The sequence below is a fragment of the Xyrauchen texanus genome, chromosome 37, assembly GCF_025860055.1.
Source record: "Xyrauchen texanus isolate HMW12.3.18 chromosome 37, RBS_HiC_50CHRs, whole genome shotgun sequence".
In the NCBI taxonomy this organism is placed as follows: Eukaryota; Metazoa; Chordata; class Actinopteri; order Cypriniformes; family Catostomidae; genus Xyrauchen; species Xyrauchen texanus.
In genome coordinates, this window is record NC_068312.1 from 7,585,976 (window position 1) to 7,601,887 (window position 15,912).

General features: G+C 38.5%; 1 protein-coding gene across 6 annotated transcripts in view; it reads right to left on the reverse strand.

Moving 5' to 3' along the window:
- The window catches only part of aak1a (AP2 associated kinase 1a), a 67,922-nt gene that overhangs the window by 36,724 nt on the left and 15,286 nt on the right, over nt 1–15,912 (reverse strand). For 5 of the 6 annotated variants that reach the window (XM_052108451.1, XM_052108453.1, XM_052108452.1 and 2 more), the window contains exons 2-10: nt 15,580–15,698; nt 11,977–12,085; nt 9,955–10,097; nt 9,491–9,612; nt 9,302–9,383; nt 7,695–7,827; nt 5,981–6,084; nt 4,396–4,475; nt 4,064–4,221 (exon numbers count right to left, since the gene is read on the reverse strand). In XM_052108451.1, the coding sequence (XP_051964411.1) occupies nt 4,064–4,221; nt 4,396–4,475; nt 5,981–6,084; nt 7,695–7,827; nt 9,302–9,383; nt 9,491–9,612; nt 9,955–10,097; nt 11,977–12,085; nt 15,580–15,698 (1,050 nt within the window). The remainder of the gene's footprint in view (nt 1–4,063; nt 4,222–4,395; nt 4,476–5,980; nt 6,085–7,694; nt 7,828–9,301; nt 9,384–9,490; nt 9,613–9,954; nt 10,098–11,976; nt 12,086–15,579; nt 15,699–15,912) is intronic. The other variant, XM_052108454.1, reaches the window with a different exon arrangement.

The following is a 15,912-nucleotide window of genomic DNA, read 5'->3' on the forward strand; positions in this document are numbered from 1 at the left end:
TGCCATGGAGGCAAAGTTTACCGATGTGGTCAAAAGAGTGGGGGATGTCGAGAAATGGATTGATTATCTGGAGTCATCGGAAAGGGAATTATCTTCTAATCTCCAACCAAGGTGGATTTGGAGCATGTCTGGGAGAAGTTGGAGGACATGGAAAAACCATAGTTAGCGGAGTAATGTCCGTATCGTGGGAGTTCCCATGAGGGACAGGATATGGTGGAATTCCTGGACGTGCTCTTTCAGAGTCTGCTCAACATAGCAGGCTATAAGCTGGAAATCGAGCAAGCTCACAGGGTTCTGACTCGGCGATCTGCGGAAGGAGCCAGTCCCCAATCAATTCTGGCCAAATTTCTGAGATCATCCACTAAAGATCTTGTGTTACGTGCAGCGAGGAGTAAAGGAAGGCTTTCTTGGAAGAACCACAGCATTTTCTTGTTCCCAGACTTTCGAACTCGACAAGCGAGAAAGTGATCGATTAAAGTAATGCAAGAAACTTTTACATCAATGAAAGGTCGCTTTTGCACTGATATTCCCAGCCAAATTGAGAATAGATGCTAAGGATGGATGTAAAACATTCACATGCCCACAGCAAGCGATGTCCTTCGTAAATTCAATGGAGTGAGTAAGTCATCTTGTGGTACTCATGTCGCAGCCGAGTGGACCGGCTCACTGATCATTCGCTTGACTGTTTGAAGAATCTGGGTGTTTTTTGTGCTGGTTCCACCTAGAGTTTATTTTGTAAAGCGGCTTTTTAGCCAGGCGCCTTCCAGTGGCCCAAACAGGGCATTAAGTATTTGGGTAATTTATTCCCAGCAAATTTGTGATTGTGATTTAGTTAGTCCAATTTGACCCTTTAATAAAAGGTTTGAGCGATGTGGGCAGGTGGGCTTCATTACATTTATCTATAATTGTGAAGGTTAATGTTATTAAAATGAATTCAACTACCTGCTACAATCTCTCCCCTCTCTTATTTCAAGCATTTTGATGGCATAGTGAAGTCCTTCATTTGGAATTGTAAACGTCCCAGTTTACACTTCAGTAATTACATAGCCCAATTGACACAAAGGTGGGCTAAGCCTACCTAAGATTTTGTATTATTATTATGTATTCGGTCTCAGACATTTGGCTCACTGGTCACTTACCTACCTGGTTTTGTATTGAACAGGAAGTTCTTGCCCCTATTTCACCACTGCAAAGCCTTTCTATCAAACTAACCGGAGAAGTTCAGTTACACCCAGTTATCTCGCATTTGCACTCGGTATAATTCAACATTTATTTAAATGTAGCCATGAGAATAATGATGAACCCAAAATTACATATTAATAAGTCCCCTTTCTGCTGGACACAGAGGATTGAAAGGGAGGTTAATATGCTCGATTACCTATATGAGAGTGGAGTGTTGAGATAAATGGTTCAACATTTTGGGATTCCCAGATCTCAGTTCTTTAGGTATTTACAGCTATGCCAACTGCTCTGTACTATTTTTGGGAGTAGCATACATCCCCCTAAAGTGGCAGATACTCTGGGAGAGGTGATTACTGCTTTTGGAAAAGGTCATGAGGCATCAGTGTATTACTCCTTGCTAAATCAAGGTCTGATGGATGGAGCTTCATCTTCTCTCAAAAGATTATGGGAGAAAGATTTAAACTTGTTATTGGAGGAGGGAGTGTGGGATAGGATTCTAAAAATGTAAAGTCTACATCTAAAGATGCAAGGGTGCGATTTATGCAATTTAAGATATTACATCGATTCTATTGGACCACCTCTAGATTGTATAGGCTTGGTCTGAAAGACACACCCACCTGCTGGCAATGCCAAGGGAATGGAAGGTGGGGATGGAGGGTAGCTGGAGCACCCTCATTTCAAGAGTGGTGCACAGAGAAGGGGAGGGTGGCGGCATTCAAGGAAATGTTATGTAGAAGACTAGGCAATTTAGATTCATTTTATGAAAATGGGGCAGCTGTCTGGCCTTCTTGCAGGGCTTTCGGGGAGGGGCAGTGGAGAGAGAAGTGTAGTTTTAAATGTGTGTGATTTATATATATGTATATATATATTTCCTTAATTCTTTTTTGTGTGTGTGTGTGTGTATACAGTCGTGGCCAAAAGTATTGACAGTGACATACATTTTGTGCGTTTCTATGGTATACTGGAAAACAATGATAAGCGTTTCATAAGTTTTAAAGGCTTTTATTGACAAAAACACTAAATTTATTCAAAGAGTCAATATTTACAGTGTTGACCCTTGTTCTTCATAACATCTGCAGTTCGGTCTGGCATACTGGATATCTGCTTATGGACCAAATCCTGACTGATGGCGATCAATTCTTGACATATTAGTGCTCGGATCCGATCACTAATTCAGAAAATGCACGGATCATCACCAAATTGCTCCTGGATCGTTGGGAGCAGTTGCTCTTGCAGGAGGTTTTGATGCCATTCTTTATTCATGGCAGTGTTTTTGGGCAGAATTGTGAGAGAGCCCACTCACTTGAAAATAAAGCAACCCCACACATGGATGGTCTCAGGATGCTTCACTGTTGGCATGACACAGGACTCATGGTAGCATTCACCTTTTCTTCTCCAGACTATCGATTTTCCAGATGTCCCAAACCGTCGGAAGGGGGCTTCATCAGAGAAAATATCTTAGCACCAGTCTTCTGCTGTCCATTCCTTGTACTTCCTGCAGAATTTCAGTCTGTCCTTAATGTTTTTCTTGGAGAGAAGTGTCTTCTTTGCTGCCCTTCTTGACACCAGGCCATCGTCCAAAAGACTTCGCCTCACTGTGCGTGTAGATGCACTCACACCAACCTGCTGCCAATATTGAGCAAGCTCTGCACTAGTGGTGACTAGTGCAGATTCCATAGCTGACTCCTCAGGAGGAGACGGTCCTGGTGCTTTGGACACTCTGTGACGTCCTGAAGCCTTATTCACAGTAGTTGAACCTCTCTCCTTGAAGTTCTTGATGATCCGGTAAATGGTTCTTTCAGGTGTAATATTCTTTGCAGCAATTTCCTTGCATGTGAGGCCATTTTGATGCAAAGCAATGAAAATGGCCGCACGTCTTTCTTTAGAGGTAACATTGCTAACAAGAACACAATGATTGTAAGCACTTCTTCCCTCCTTTTATAGCAATCACTCTGCTCTTATAATCCAATCAGAATGATAGAGTGATTTCACCTGACTAGTACTCGTTCACTTTCCCAGGTGCTGCTGATATGATTAGTGAACTGATGTTAGCTGGTCATTTTGTGCCAGGACTAAAAAACTGTGAAATTTGGGTTTTTGTGATAAAGTTAATTTTTTTGACCAATGAAGCTTTTTGCAATTATTATAAAATGCATCTGATCACTCTGCACTATAATCTAAAAACAATGTAAATCAACACCACAACAACTGCCAATACTTTTGGCGGCGGCTGTGGCTCAGGTGGCAGAGTGGGTTGTCCATTAATTGCAGGGTCGGTTGTTCAATTCCCAGCCCACATGCCTCCACGTGCCGAAGTGTCCTTGGGCAAGACACTGAACCCCAAGTTGCTCCCAATGGCAGGCTACTGCCTTGAATGTGTGTGTGAATGGGTGAATGAGACGCAGTGTAAAGTGCTTTGAAACCCACTGAGGTTAAAAAGGCGCTATATAAGTGCAGACATTTACCATTTACCATTTACCACAGGGATGTTTGTTGAGGGGTGAGGGAAAGGAAAAGAGAATAATGGGGGTTAAATATTGATTATGTGAATATATGTTTTGCTTTTCTTTATCAATTGTGTGAATCAATAAAAAGTGTTAATCAGACAATTATATAATACATTGAGCACTGCTGCAGGCTATACAAAATTATAAAATGATCCCCTTCATAATGTAAATTTTTAGAGGCAAAAGAACTGATTCGTTGTCAAATTAGGATGATATCTTGACTGTTTAGATATTCTAAAGCTATGGCCAGTTGTGCAATGCACAAATAACATTAAAGCAACAGCAGTAGGAACAGCTTCACAGTTTAGGAACTAGCGACATTAAGCGACAAGTCGCTGGCGTTGTGAACGGGGCTTAACTTGATTAACACTCACTGATTGGCTGGGCAGGTCCTGTGGGCACACTGGCTCTTTTGCGAGGCGTGAGGGCTGGTTGTATGGGCAGGATGCCTGTAATTGGTTGAGCCTGGCCGGGTTTGGGTCGTTGCCGTGGCACTATTGAAGTCTCAGTCGTGCGGATTGGATCAGTGAGCCTGAATGAGAGGAAGGAGGCAGAACAAAAGCATATGAATTGAGCGCAACTCAACTTTATAATACATTATATATGTATATTCTTCTTTAGTCTTTAGAGGCATCACATAATTTACAATCACTTCAAATGTCTTTCACTGAGGTTCTTGGACCACACAGATAAATGAAAGACTGACCTGGCCTTGTTTTGACTCTTCTTGGCCACAGCTTCACTGGCTCTGATTGGCTCTGGGAGTTTGGCTGGAATGGCTAAATTCTAGATGAATGTGATAATATTAGCAAGATTATGTTGCTGCATTTCACATTTATGTCTTTAATCTAAAAGTTGTATCAATGATAAACATAGAAATGCACTCATGCAGTGTTAAAGGAATAGATCTGCAGAACACAAATTAAGATTTTTTAGAAGAGTATCTCAGCTCTGTTGGTCCATTCAATGCAAGTGAATGGTCACCAGAAATGTGAAGCTCCAAAAAGTAAATAAATGCTGCATAAAAGTAATCCATAACATGACTCCAGTGGTTTAATCCATGTCTTCAGAAGTGATATGATAGGTGTGGGTGAGAACAAGATCAATATTTAAGTAACTTGCCCAGTAGGTGTTGATATGCAGAACCAATAGGCCCCCACCTCGCAACTTACAGGTCTTAAAGTATCTGCTGCTAACGTCTTGGTGCCAGATAACACAGGACGCCTTCAGTGGTCTTGTGGAGTCCATACCTCGACAGGTAGGGTATGTTTTGGCAGCACGAGGGGGACCTATACGATATTAGGCAGGTGGTTTTAATGTTGTGGCTGATCGGTGTATAGAAGAGTGCTTATGATGGCTGTTGAAAGTGGAGATTTATAGTAAAAAATAACTTGCATTTTGATCTGTTTCTCAACAACATATATCATATCACTTCTGAAGACATTGATTAAACCACTGGAATCTTATGGATTACCTTTATGCTGCCTTTATGTGCTTTTATGAGCTTCAAAGTTTTGGACCCTGTTGATTTGCATTGTATGGAGCTGAAATAGTCTTCTACATATTTTCATTTGTGTTCTGCAGAAGAAAGAAAGTCACACACATCTGGGATGGCATTGACGGTGAGTACTTGATGAGAGAATTTGTATTTTATCATTCCTTATTTAATTATTATAGGAATTATTACTATTCCTTTAACATTGTTAACGAATATTATAATAAAAACTACATGAAAAGATTTTCTTTAACTTAACAAAAGACTACTAAAACTAAAATACAATCTTTTGACCTGAAAAAAATGACCTCAAATGAAATTCAGTTTTGCTTTTTGTCACACAGTATATTATATATAAAAAATAATAATGCAAATTTTGACGGCACAACATTTTCTTTTTTTTAATTATTGCAAAAACCCATGGACCTTTTTGAGTAAGGCCATTCCTGAAATGTGCTCTAAATGGCGCTTTGCGGGAGTTGATGTTAATATGTCTTTGAGCACGAGTCAGTGCTTCCATTATGCTATCAATACTGCTCAGAGTGGGAGGGGCCACTGGATCTGAGCCAATTGGCAGCCGCGAGTGACATTGTACTTCCTCTGCTGTTACGTGCCAGCACTTACGATAAAGGATGGGCATGAATTACATACGGATGTGTCAGAATAAAGAACAAAAATTGTGCGGCAAAAAAATAGGTGAGAAGATCAGACCAAGTGTACGCGATAGTTGGTTAAAGCACAGGAGGAACGGAGAGAGATATTTAATCAAAGTTTGAATGAGCAGGAAGTGCCTTACATGGAAATTCTGTACTGGGCATTCCTTCCCTGCAAGTTTAAAAGCAAAATATGACACCTGGTAGATGTCAGGCCTTACGTCAGGGTCCAGTTCCAGCATGTAACCTGAGAGGGGACAAATGAATATCAATAAATAAATATTGATCTTCTGCAGAACACAAACAAAGATTTTTAGTAAAATATCTCAGCTCAGTTGTCCATACAATGCAAGTGAATGGTGACCAAAACTTTGAAGCTCCAAAAAGCACATAAAGGCAGCATAAAAGTAATTTATACGACTCCAGTGGTATAATCCATATCTTCTTGAGCAATCCATTTGGTTTTGGGTGAGAAAAGACCAAAATGGAACTCATTTTTCATTGTACATCTTGCCATTGCAAGTCTTTAGGTACGATCATGATTTCAAGCTTGATTACACTTCCTCGACGCATGTGCAGAGTGCTTAATGGCACCATAGGAAATGTAATCGAGCTTGAAATCACGATTGCTAAGGAGACTGCTAATGTCAAGGTTTATGCTAAAAAAATAATAATATTTTGGTCTGTTCTCACACAAAACCAACTGGATAACTTCTGAAGACATTGATTAAACCACTGGAATCATATGAATTACGTTTATGCAGCTTTATGTGTTTTTTGGAGCTTCAAATCTTTTGGATCACCATTTACTTGCATTGTATGGACCCACAGAGCGGAGATATTCTTCTAAAAAATTTTGTTTGCTATCTGCAGAAAATAATAAACTCGCACACATCTGGGATGGCATGAGGGGGAGTACATTTTCATTTTTGGGTGAACTATTCCTTAAAATGTGCCATGTGTAATTTCTTAGCCTTTAGAGACACCAAACAGAACTCCATAAACTTCCATTATTTGGAAGGTTGGGTAATCAACTAATTGTTGTCTGCATATTAAACTTGGAAACGAGAAAGTATTTTCACACACAGCAGATTTACACAAAGCAGAAATTATTAGAAGTTCTTAATAATTAAAGCAATATTCCAGATTCAGCACAAGTTCAGCTCAATCGACAGCATTAGTTGAATAATATTGATTACCACAAAAAAATATTTTGACTAGTCCCTCCTAATCTTTAAAAAATAAAATAAAAGTGAAAATATGGGTTCCAGTGAGGCACTTACAATGGAAGTGAATATGGGCCAATCAGATAACATTAAAATACTGTTTCAAAGTATAGCCACAAGACATAAAGGATATGTGTGTAAACATGATTTTAGTGTGATAAACTAACCTTACTTACTTACTAACCTTTTCTGTGCAAAGTCACAGCCAATTTTACAACTTTGTTGCAATGGTGATGTAATGTCAACAAGCCCTAAAATCCTAAAACAACTGTAAAAATGACAATTTAAACAAACACCTCAAATAATAAAAGAGTTTTAACAGAATAATTCATTTAAGTGCTTTTATAAAATAATAAGCTTCATATTTCTGCCTTTTAAACCTCCAAAAACTGGCCACAGAGTGCCTCAGAGTAACCTCGACTCTTTTTTTATTTATTTTTTATTTAAAGGAATATAAATAACTTTTTGTGATAATCAACAATATGCCACAAATGCTGTCGATTGAGCTTAAATTTGACTGAACCCAGAATATTCCTTTAAAACAAAATTACTTCATCTTAAAAAAACAAAAAAACAACAATAGTCAGTAAAGCAATAGATAGCAGATTAATTACTCAGCATCTGGACTTACGAATAAGACAGTGAATGTCGTGAGAGTAGCGAGAGTTATCTGGAATGGTGAAGCTGCCATCACAAATGGCCACCTGACTCTCTCCAAACGGCAATGTGAAATAACACAACTTATACAGCAAACAGCCTAAAGCCTGAGGACACAAAAAAACACATATCATCAGCTTTTTGAGCATTAAACCCATCCTGTGCAATACTGCTGAATGCTATCAAAACTGTCAGGTTGGTGGTAAGTCTAAAGGCCGATTTGTAGTTCTGCATCGAACCTACGGCATAGGCTTCGAGTTGTCTTCAAAGACAAAGGACAACTGGCTCTAACAAGGACAGAAAGAGATGTTGAAGGCCAGATGTGCAACTAAACAAGAGGATAAGTACATCAGAGTCTCTAGTTTGAGAAATAGACACCTCACATATCCTCAGCTGACAGCTTCATTGAATTCTACCCGCTCAACACCAGTTTCATGTACAACAGTCAAGAGAAGACTCAGGGGTTCAGGCCTTATGGGAAGAATTGCAAAGAAAAAGCCACTTTTGAAACAGAAAAATACAAATAAATGTTTAGAGTGGGCAAAGAAATGCAGACATTGTACAACAGATAATTGGAAAAGAGTGTTATGGATCTTAACCCCATTGAGTTTTATGTGATCAGCTAGACTGTAAGGTGTGTGAGAAGTGCCCTACAAGACAGCCACATCTATGGCAAGTGCTACAGGAAGTGTGGGGTGAAATGTCACCTGAGTATCTGGACAAACTGACAGCTAGAATGTCAAGGATCTGCAAAGCTGTCATTGCTGCACATGGAGGATTTTTTTTATGAGAAATCTTTGAAGTAGTTTAAGAAGTTCTGAACATTATTTTCAAATTGTAATAGTAATTTTTCATGTTATTAATGTCCTGACTATACAGTGTGATCAGTTGAATGCCACTTTGGTGAATAAAAGTACCAATTAATTTCCATAAGAGCCAAATCTGTACATTATTCCAAACTTTTGGCTGCCAGTGAACATTTTATAAAATTATACAGCACGGTACATCAGAGTATTCCAGTATATGCCTGATTTATTGTCTGTCTGCATGGCAGCCAACCTGTATAATAAATTAAATGTACCTAAACCTATGGCATAGGTTCGACGCAGAAGTATAAACCGGACTTTTATGTTCACTTGTGATCGGATCACTAGAAATAGGTGTTAATACCATGAATAAACAAAACTTGAAGAAACTGACAGGTAGAACACACCGAATGATAAACTACAGGTATCAATACCGTCATTGCTTTTAGCCAAGGCCGTTTCTAACTATAAGTGGTATAAGCGGTCACTTGGGGCCCCCAAGACACCAGTAGGTTTTTTTTTTTTCGTTTTTTTATATACTAAAAGCTTTAAGTAAGACTCAGACAGTTGTTATGGCTCAATTAGACAGGTAAAGGGGGCCCCCTTGTGGCATGAGAGGGAAGGGAGTATATAACTGCAAAGAGAGACTTTTAGCTAGATGCAACACCTACATGGGGGGTTGTGCTGTGGGGCGTCCAAGTATGATTTCACTTATGGCTCTCATATGCTCAGAAACGGCCCTGCTTGTCTCACTCACTACCAGTCTTTGACTTACCCATATATCTGCTTTGGTAGTGATAACCTTCCCCCCATAGAGATTCACCATTTCTGGGGCCCGGTATGAAAGAGTAGTGTACCTAAACACACACACACACACACACACACACACACACACAGTAAATTGGTGTGATTAAGTAAATGTGTATTGTTTGATATGAAAAATAAATAAAAAAGTGACACTCACTTCTTGATCTCCTCTTCTACAGTCGCCACACCTTCTGCTTGAGGATTCTGGGATCTGTTAGTGGCACTGCCAAAATCACACAACACATAATGACCTCTGTCATGCAGCAAGATGTTTTCTACCTACAGGAGACACATTGAATAAAGTGTTATATTGTGCCTTTGTTTTTGTAAAGTTAATTCGCAGAAGCATGCAACTGAAATTTCTCTGCAGGCACAATGTTATAAAGCAGCAAGCGAAAAAAGTCATTTCTACCATCTAAATCTAAATGTGTCCTAATCAGCTGCGACAAGCAACAGGACATTCGTGGACTGACATTGATATCGTGCTCTGGGTAATGCATAGTTAACTAATTAATCAAAACTAATAAAAAATGGTTAATGGGTAAACAGACCAAAGTACAAAAGTGACATTTCAGGTTATTAAGAAAGAGAAGGAGACAAAGCAATGTGTAGAGTTCATACTTTGAGGTCCCGATGGATGATGGGAGTTTTGCACTGATGCAGTCGTGCAACGGCTTCACAAGTGTCACAGAAGATCTGCAGCACCTCTGATTCACTGAATCCCGTCTGTAAACGCTGATTCATCAGATTCACTACCTGCCCACCTGCACTCATTTATATCACACACACAAATATACAAATACACAGAGAAACTATCATATGACTGACACTGCTGTGTTGTACACAGATACATTAAAATCGCACTGTAGGTCACGATCACCAAACACAGTGAAAAAAGATTGACGCTGAATTCCGATCTGCCTTCTATCTGTACTAGTATATAGTGTGTGAGATTAGGATTAGTGCACCCTACACCATAGTATCTTCAATAGTATCCAGAAAGTTCCTAGATGGTATACAATTTCCAGTGGATTATTGAAGTCCACTGGAAATAGTATACCATCATCTGTGCATGCTTTCTGTGCTAATATTACCCACAATCCAATACAATATGAGTTTGTGATTGCTTGACATTTTTTAGAAACATGGCGTAGAATAATAGGTTGAAGCTGCCATAGTAATTTATAAATGTATGAATAGAAAAACTAGGTAAAAATAACTTTTAATCAATTAATTTAGCTAGATGCTAATGCTAACAAGTATGGAGCTTTTCCACACTGTTTTCAGATAGTCCAGCCCCCAACTCACGCCATTGGTCAAGTAATGTTGGTGGGCGGGGTTTAAGCGGGTCACTCAAAACAAACAGTGGAATTTTATTGCGCCAGAGAGACAAAGCTTTAACAGTTTTTGAGAAAATTAACCAATGAATTGTTTATTTATCGCTGTCTCTGTAGATTAAGCTGGGATTGAAGAAAGTATTTTAACACTGAAAAAATTACATCAGCTTTAAATAAATAAATAGTATAAAATATTAGTATAAAGTATGAATAAGTATAAATAAAAAATAAAAAATCCCAGATAGTGGAACATTTTCAACATATTTTCAAGACAATTAGAAAATAATAGAATTAAATATATTTTTTGATGTATTATTTTTCATAAATCAAAGAGGGACAAATCTAGAACAGGATTCATGGCTTGCACTGACATTTCATGAGACACAACTAACTGTCAAAAAAATATTGAGCTACACATAACATCCACATAAGCTACACATTAGTTACACATATGTATTTTCTCAGGCACTTATTGAGTCTAAATATATGCACAACTTAAATAATGCACACCCAAATGACAATAGTCATATCATACTGTTCATGTGTTACACTTGCTATAGTTTACTTCCATGTTGTTACTTCATGAAATAGCAATGTCAAATGTAAATCATGTCAATCACTGAAACACCAGCGCCACTCTGAGTAAGAAATAGCATGTATAATATGTATGTGTACACGCATATGGAATACTGATAATTCACAACTGTCACACAGAAAATCAACGTCATATAGTATTTATTTGTATGAATATAGTACTAATTTCTCTTGTTATAAAGAAAGAAATAGATATCCGATTGAGATTTTGCCTTCTTTTTTTTTTAACACTATTTATAAGAGATAGATTGAGGAATAGTAAAGAAGCGTGGGCGCAACTCCAAAAAATGGATGAGGTTCCAGGTCACTAAAGACCCTAGGTATGCTTTTAAGGGTTAATACAGTGGTTCACACACTAGGGAGTGCAGAGAGGATGCAAGGGAGATAGATGTGTATATTAGGGTTGTTAATGGTTAAATCAATAGTCAGTTATTTGTTTGTGAAAATTAAATGGTTAATGAGGTTTTCATTTTTATCCTTGTATTTATTTAAACCTGGCAGAAAATAAGCTCCATAAACATAACAAACTATATGCAGTGATGATGCAGGTCAAAATTCAAATTTAGGACATGGTACTATGTCCTAATGTCGTAGCGTCTTACACCATACTCAAAAAGATGTACTTTTACCAGAAAAGTATGTATTCTTAAATACATTTAGTGTGTAGTACAAGTATGCAAATTGGGATTCTGCTATAAACACACAGACTGACCTCTACAGAAGTCCATGAGTATGAGAACTTCCCAAACATCTCCTGAACCCACTGCTGTGATGCTGGAGTCCAGGAAGCCAACTATGTTTTTGTTACCCACAAGATCCCGCTGTTAAAAAAAAAAGAATTTGTTGAGCAAAATAATATATAACTGCTGTGATGACTGAAGATGTTCACACTTTCAAAGAATATTTAATCTAAAAATGAAATCACCCTCATGCTATTCCAAACCCGTATGACATTTAGAATAACATTAGAGTCGTTATTCACTGAAAATCTTCATCGCCTTAGCTCATTCATGACTGAAGCAGCACCTACTCCCTGAAAGTTATTCATGAAATAAGTGTTGTGAGAAATCTTACCGATCTCTGTGACAGCTCTAGACTCTGTAAACAGCAAAAAAAAATGTGTCCGCGGTCACTGAAGCTTTCTGTCTGTCAATTATGTTGCACGTTCTCATAGTTTTGTAGTTGAGGCGAAACATTGAGGCTTAGTGCCATTTTTATGCCATGTTTTTCATAACAGTTGTCAGTTGAGGGTGCTATTTTGCTGCTGTTGTTTTTGACAAATGTTTCTGCTCTCAATAAAGCTCATTTGGTATCTTTTGGAGGGCTGGGTTTTGGATAGTGGGGGCGTGGCGCATTCAACGGCTCAGTCTCATGGAAGTAGAATGGTTCAAATCGTTTACAGCATCTTCAACACTGTAAAAACCTTCAGCTAACATCAGCAGTTTGAATGTACTCCAATTTAGAGGTAATTATCTGGAATTGTCAAGTAACTTGCATTTGTTCAATAAACAGATGCCCGATTCTTCTCCAATCTCTGTCCGTATCCCCTCTCAATCTGTAAACTTTCTTTCACCAACAAATCTTTTTCTTCTTCGTGTACTGTATATGAGCTATTTACTTACTAGCCAAAAATACTGGGTACTTATTTGGATTGTCTTCACAGTAATCAATGTCCCAAAATATGTTAAGCAGCAATGAATTAACTGTAACATACTGTGAGATTTACCAGTGCCTGAGAAGAGAATGCTCACATTGTTTTTGGCCATTGGCTAGAAGCTCAAACAATGAAGATTTTTAGTCAATGCTAGTTTGTTATTGAAATAGCTAAGCTGTTGAATGCCCTTTCAAATCGACTCATTCACTCACTAATTTTAAATGCTCTCAGTTAGTCCTTTATTTAGGAGGGCAGTGAGAGCAGCTGCTCGTTTTGAAACAGCGAGACACTTTTGGGGCTTTTCCGCTGCATGGTACAACTCAACTCCGCTCGCTTTCTTGGGGTTTTCCACTGTGGATAGTACCTGGTACCTGATACTTCTTTTAGTACCACCTCGGTCTAGGTTCCAAGCGAGCCGAGCAGATATGTCAAATGTGACGTCAAAATCCTGCAGATCACTGATTGGTCAGGGAGAATCGCCACTACCAGCGTCACTGGATTTCCGACGACGTGACATCAGTCCGACATTACTAACAGCGATAGCGGTTTCATTTGTTCACGCAACTTTCAAATTGTGAAAAAAGAAATGGCTGTGGGCAATACCATGCCGTGGTCAATAAACGGGGTGCAGGCAGTCAACTTGTTAGCGATGAGCAAAACAGTGTATCAGCTGTTGGCCGCACGCGGCTATCACCTGACCTACCAACAGTGTAGGGAAAAGTTTAAAAAACTTAAAAGTGAAATATCAAGGAAAAGTGGAAGTGGTTCGACTAAATGGACGCTATCTAGACCAGCATGCAATGGGAGGGAGAGTGCCCTGGACTCAGTCACAATGGAGGATGTTACGTTTTGTTACATTAACTATACTCTGCTTGAACGCTTCACTTTATTTAAATTTATTTAAAATTTGACCAGCTACTGGAAAGCTTGCTTCTAAAACAACCAGGCCAATTTAACTGTTACACTTGTGTAAAATCACCATGCAACAACTGCTTTATGTAGCACAATGAGCTAGTAGCTAACAGTTAGCAGTCACAGGAGTAGAGGCTGCGCAACTATGACGACCACCCACGTTGAGGAGGCAATAAACTGCAGTGGAAATGCAAGCTCAGAAAAGTAAAGCGAGTAGAGCTGAGGCGAGTCAAACCGTAATGTGCAGTGGAAAAGTGCCATTTGTGAATCTAAAACGCAGCTAACATTTGAAGTAAACTGGATTTCCAATTGTAGCACAGTCCCAGAGGATGACCTTTGCTAGCATTGTACTGTTCACAACACTATATCTACAGCACTACGAGCAAACTCAGGAACAGAAGAACTTGAATCCTTTTGAAGTTGTGCATGGTTCAGAGTCTGTTTTGAAGGATAAATTGTGGTTTAAAATATAAGGACAAATAAAGGACAAAAGAAGACCCTGGTGAGAAAAACCAAGCAAAAACAGCTTCAATTCAGACCAGCTTAAATTTAAAGATGGTCTGGAAAACTTTACAAAAAGGTACCATTTGTTAACATTAGTTAAAAACATTGAACATGAACTAACAATGAACAATACTTCGATTTTAAAATTTTATTACTCAAATTTTACCGGTCAGATCTTTGCAAAGCCAGACTAACAGACCTAGATTATGTGATTGTAACTAGGATTTATCCACCACGTGTACATGTTAAATCACACTACAATTGGACTTGCCATTGGTGACATGCTCCAAAAGACCAAAATGATGTAGGGCCATATGAAATCAGTTTTATTTTTTCCCCCCAAATACCATGTTTTCCGTGTTTTTCTTCTACTCTTAATACAATTTTATCATCAAAAAACTATCAAATAAAATCAGAACTTTTTTAACATACCATTGCATTAGTTTTATCAAATGAAGTGCTTCTATATATTAAGCCTTAAATGGGACTTTGTTTGTGATGAGGTGTTGTAAGTATATGAGCGGATCCACACATTCATTTTTAAGCATGCAGCACATGCGGGCTGTATTTTTATTCATCAAACTTGATCATATCATGGTTTTAATTAGATTATTGTGCATTCAAACATTAATTTTACCCTAAACATGTCAAATTCTGGGACATTCTGCATTTTATAGTTAATTGTGTTTGTTATGAATTGATTCTGCAATTCCGTCTGTGTTTTCTGCATTGCGGAAATCATACAGCCCTAGTCAAAACCCACTGCAGCTTGACTAAACAAAGTGATTGATGCACAATTTTTTTATTTGAATGCAAGCTTTGGCTTATCGGTGAATAAAGAATTACATTTTGGTCTGTATCTCACACAAAGCTATCATATGGCTTCAGAGGACTTGAAATATAGCATACAACATAGCTGTATGGACCACTTTTATGAACCTTTTTGGACAAACAAAGCTTTTTAATGACAAGAGGGTGAGTAAATAAAGACAGAATTTTCATTTTTGGCTAAACTATTCCTTTAAGCGGGTGATTGTTGCAGGTAAACTGGAATAGTACTGAAGGGTAACAAGCCAAAATCAGCATCAAAGTGACAAATTCATTCGTTACAATGATCAAAAAGATTAGGTTTTTACTGGGCATTTCAGCTGGTCAACAGCAAAACCTGCTTAACTGCTCCATAGTCTGTTTTTTAGCAAGGGAACACAACTTCATGTAAGAGACCCATGTAAGGGAATGTCTCACCATAATTTGAATCTCCCACTTGCACACTTGAAGGTCGTATTCATTGTTGACATACATCCTCTTCAGCGCACAGCGGAGGCCCTGGTGAGTTCTTACCAGAAATACAATGGCAAAACCACCTGCAGAGAGAAAACCAACAGCCTTAAGATCTGTAAACACAAAACAGTTGAGCTACTGAGAGGAAAATCCATCTAATTTGTGATTCAAGAAATGTAACACAGTATCACAAGAACACAGGCAACCTTTGTCCAGGATTAATAAAGGCTGGTTTGACGACTGCCTCCCTTCTGCTATCAGAGCTACAGGCAGTGAACACACAGTGTAATCATATTC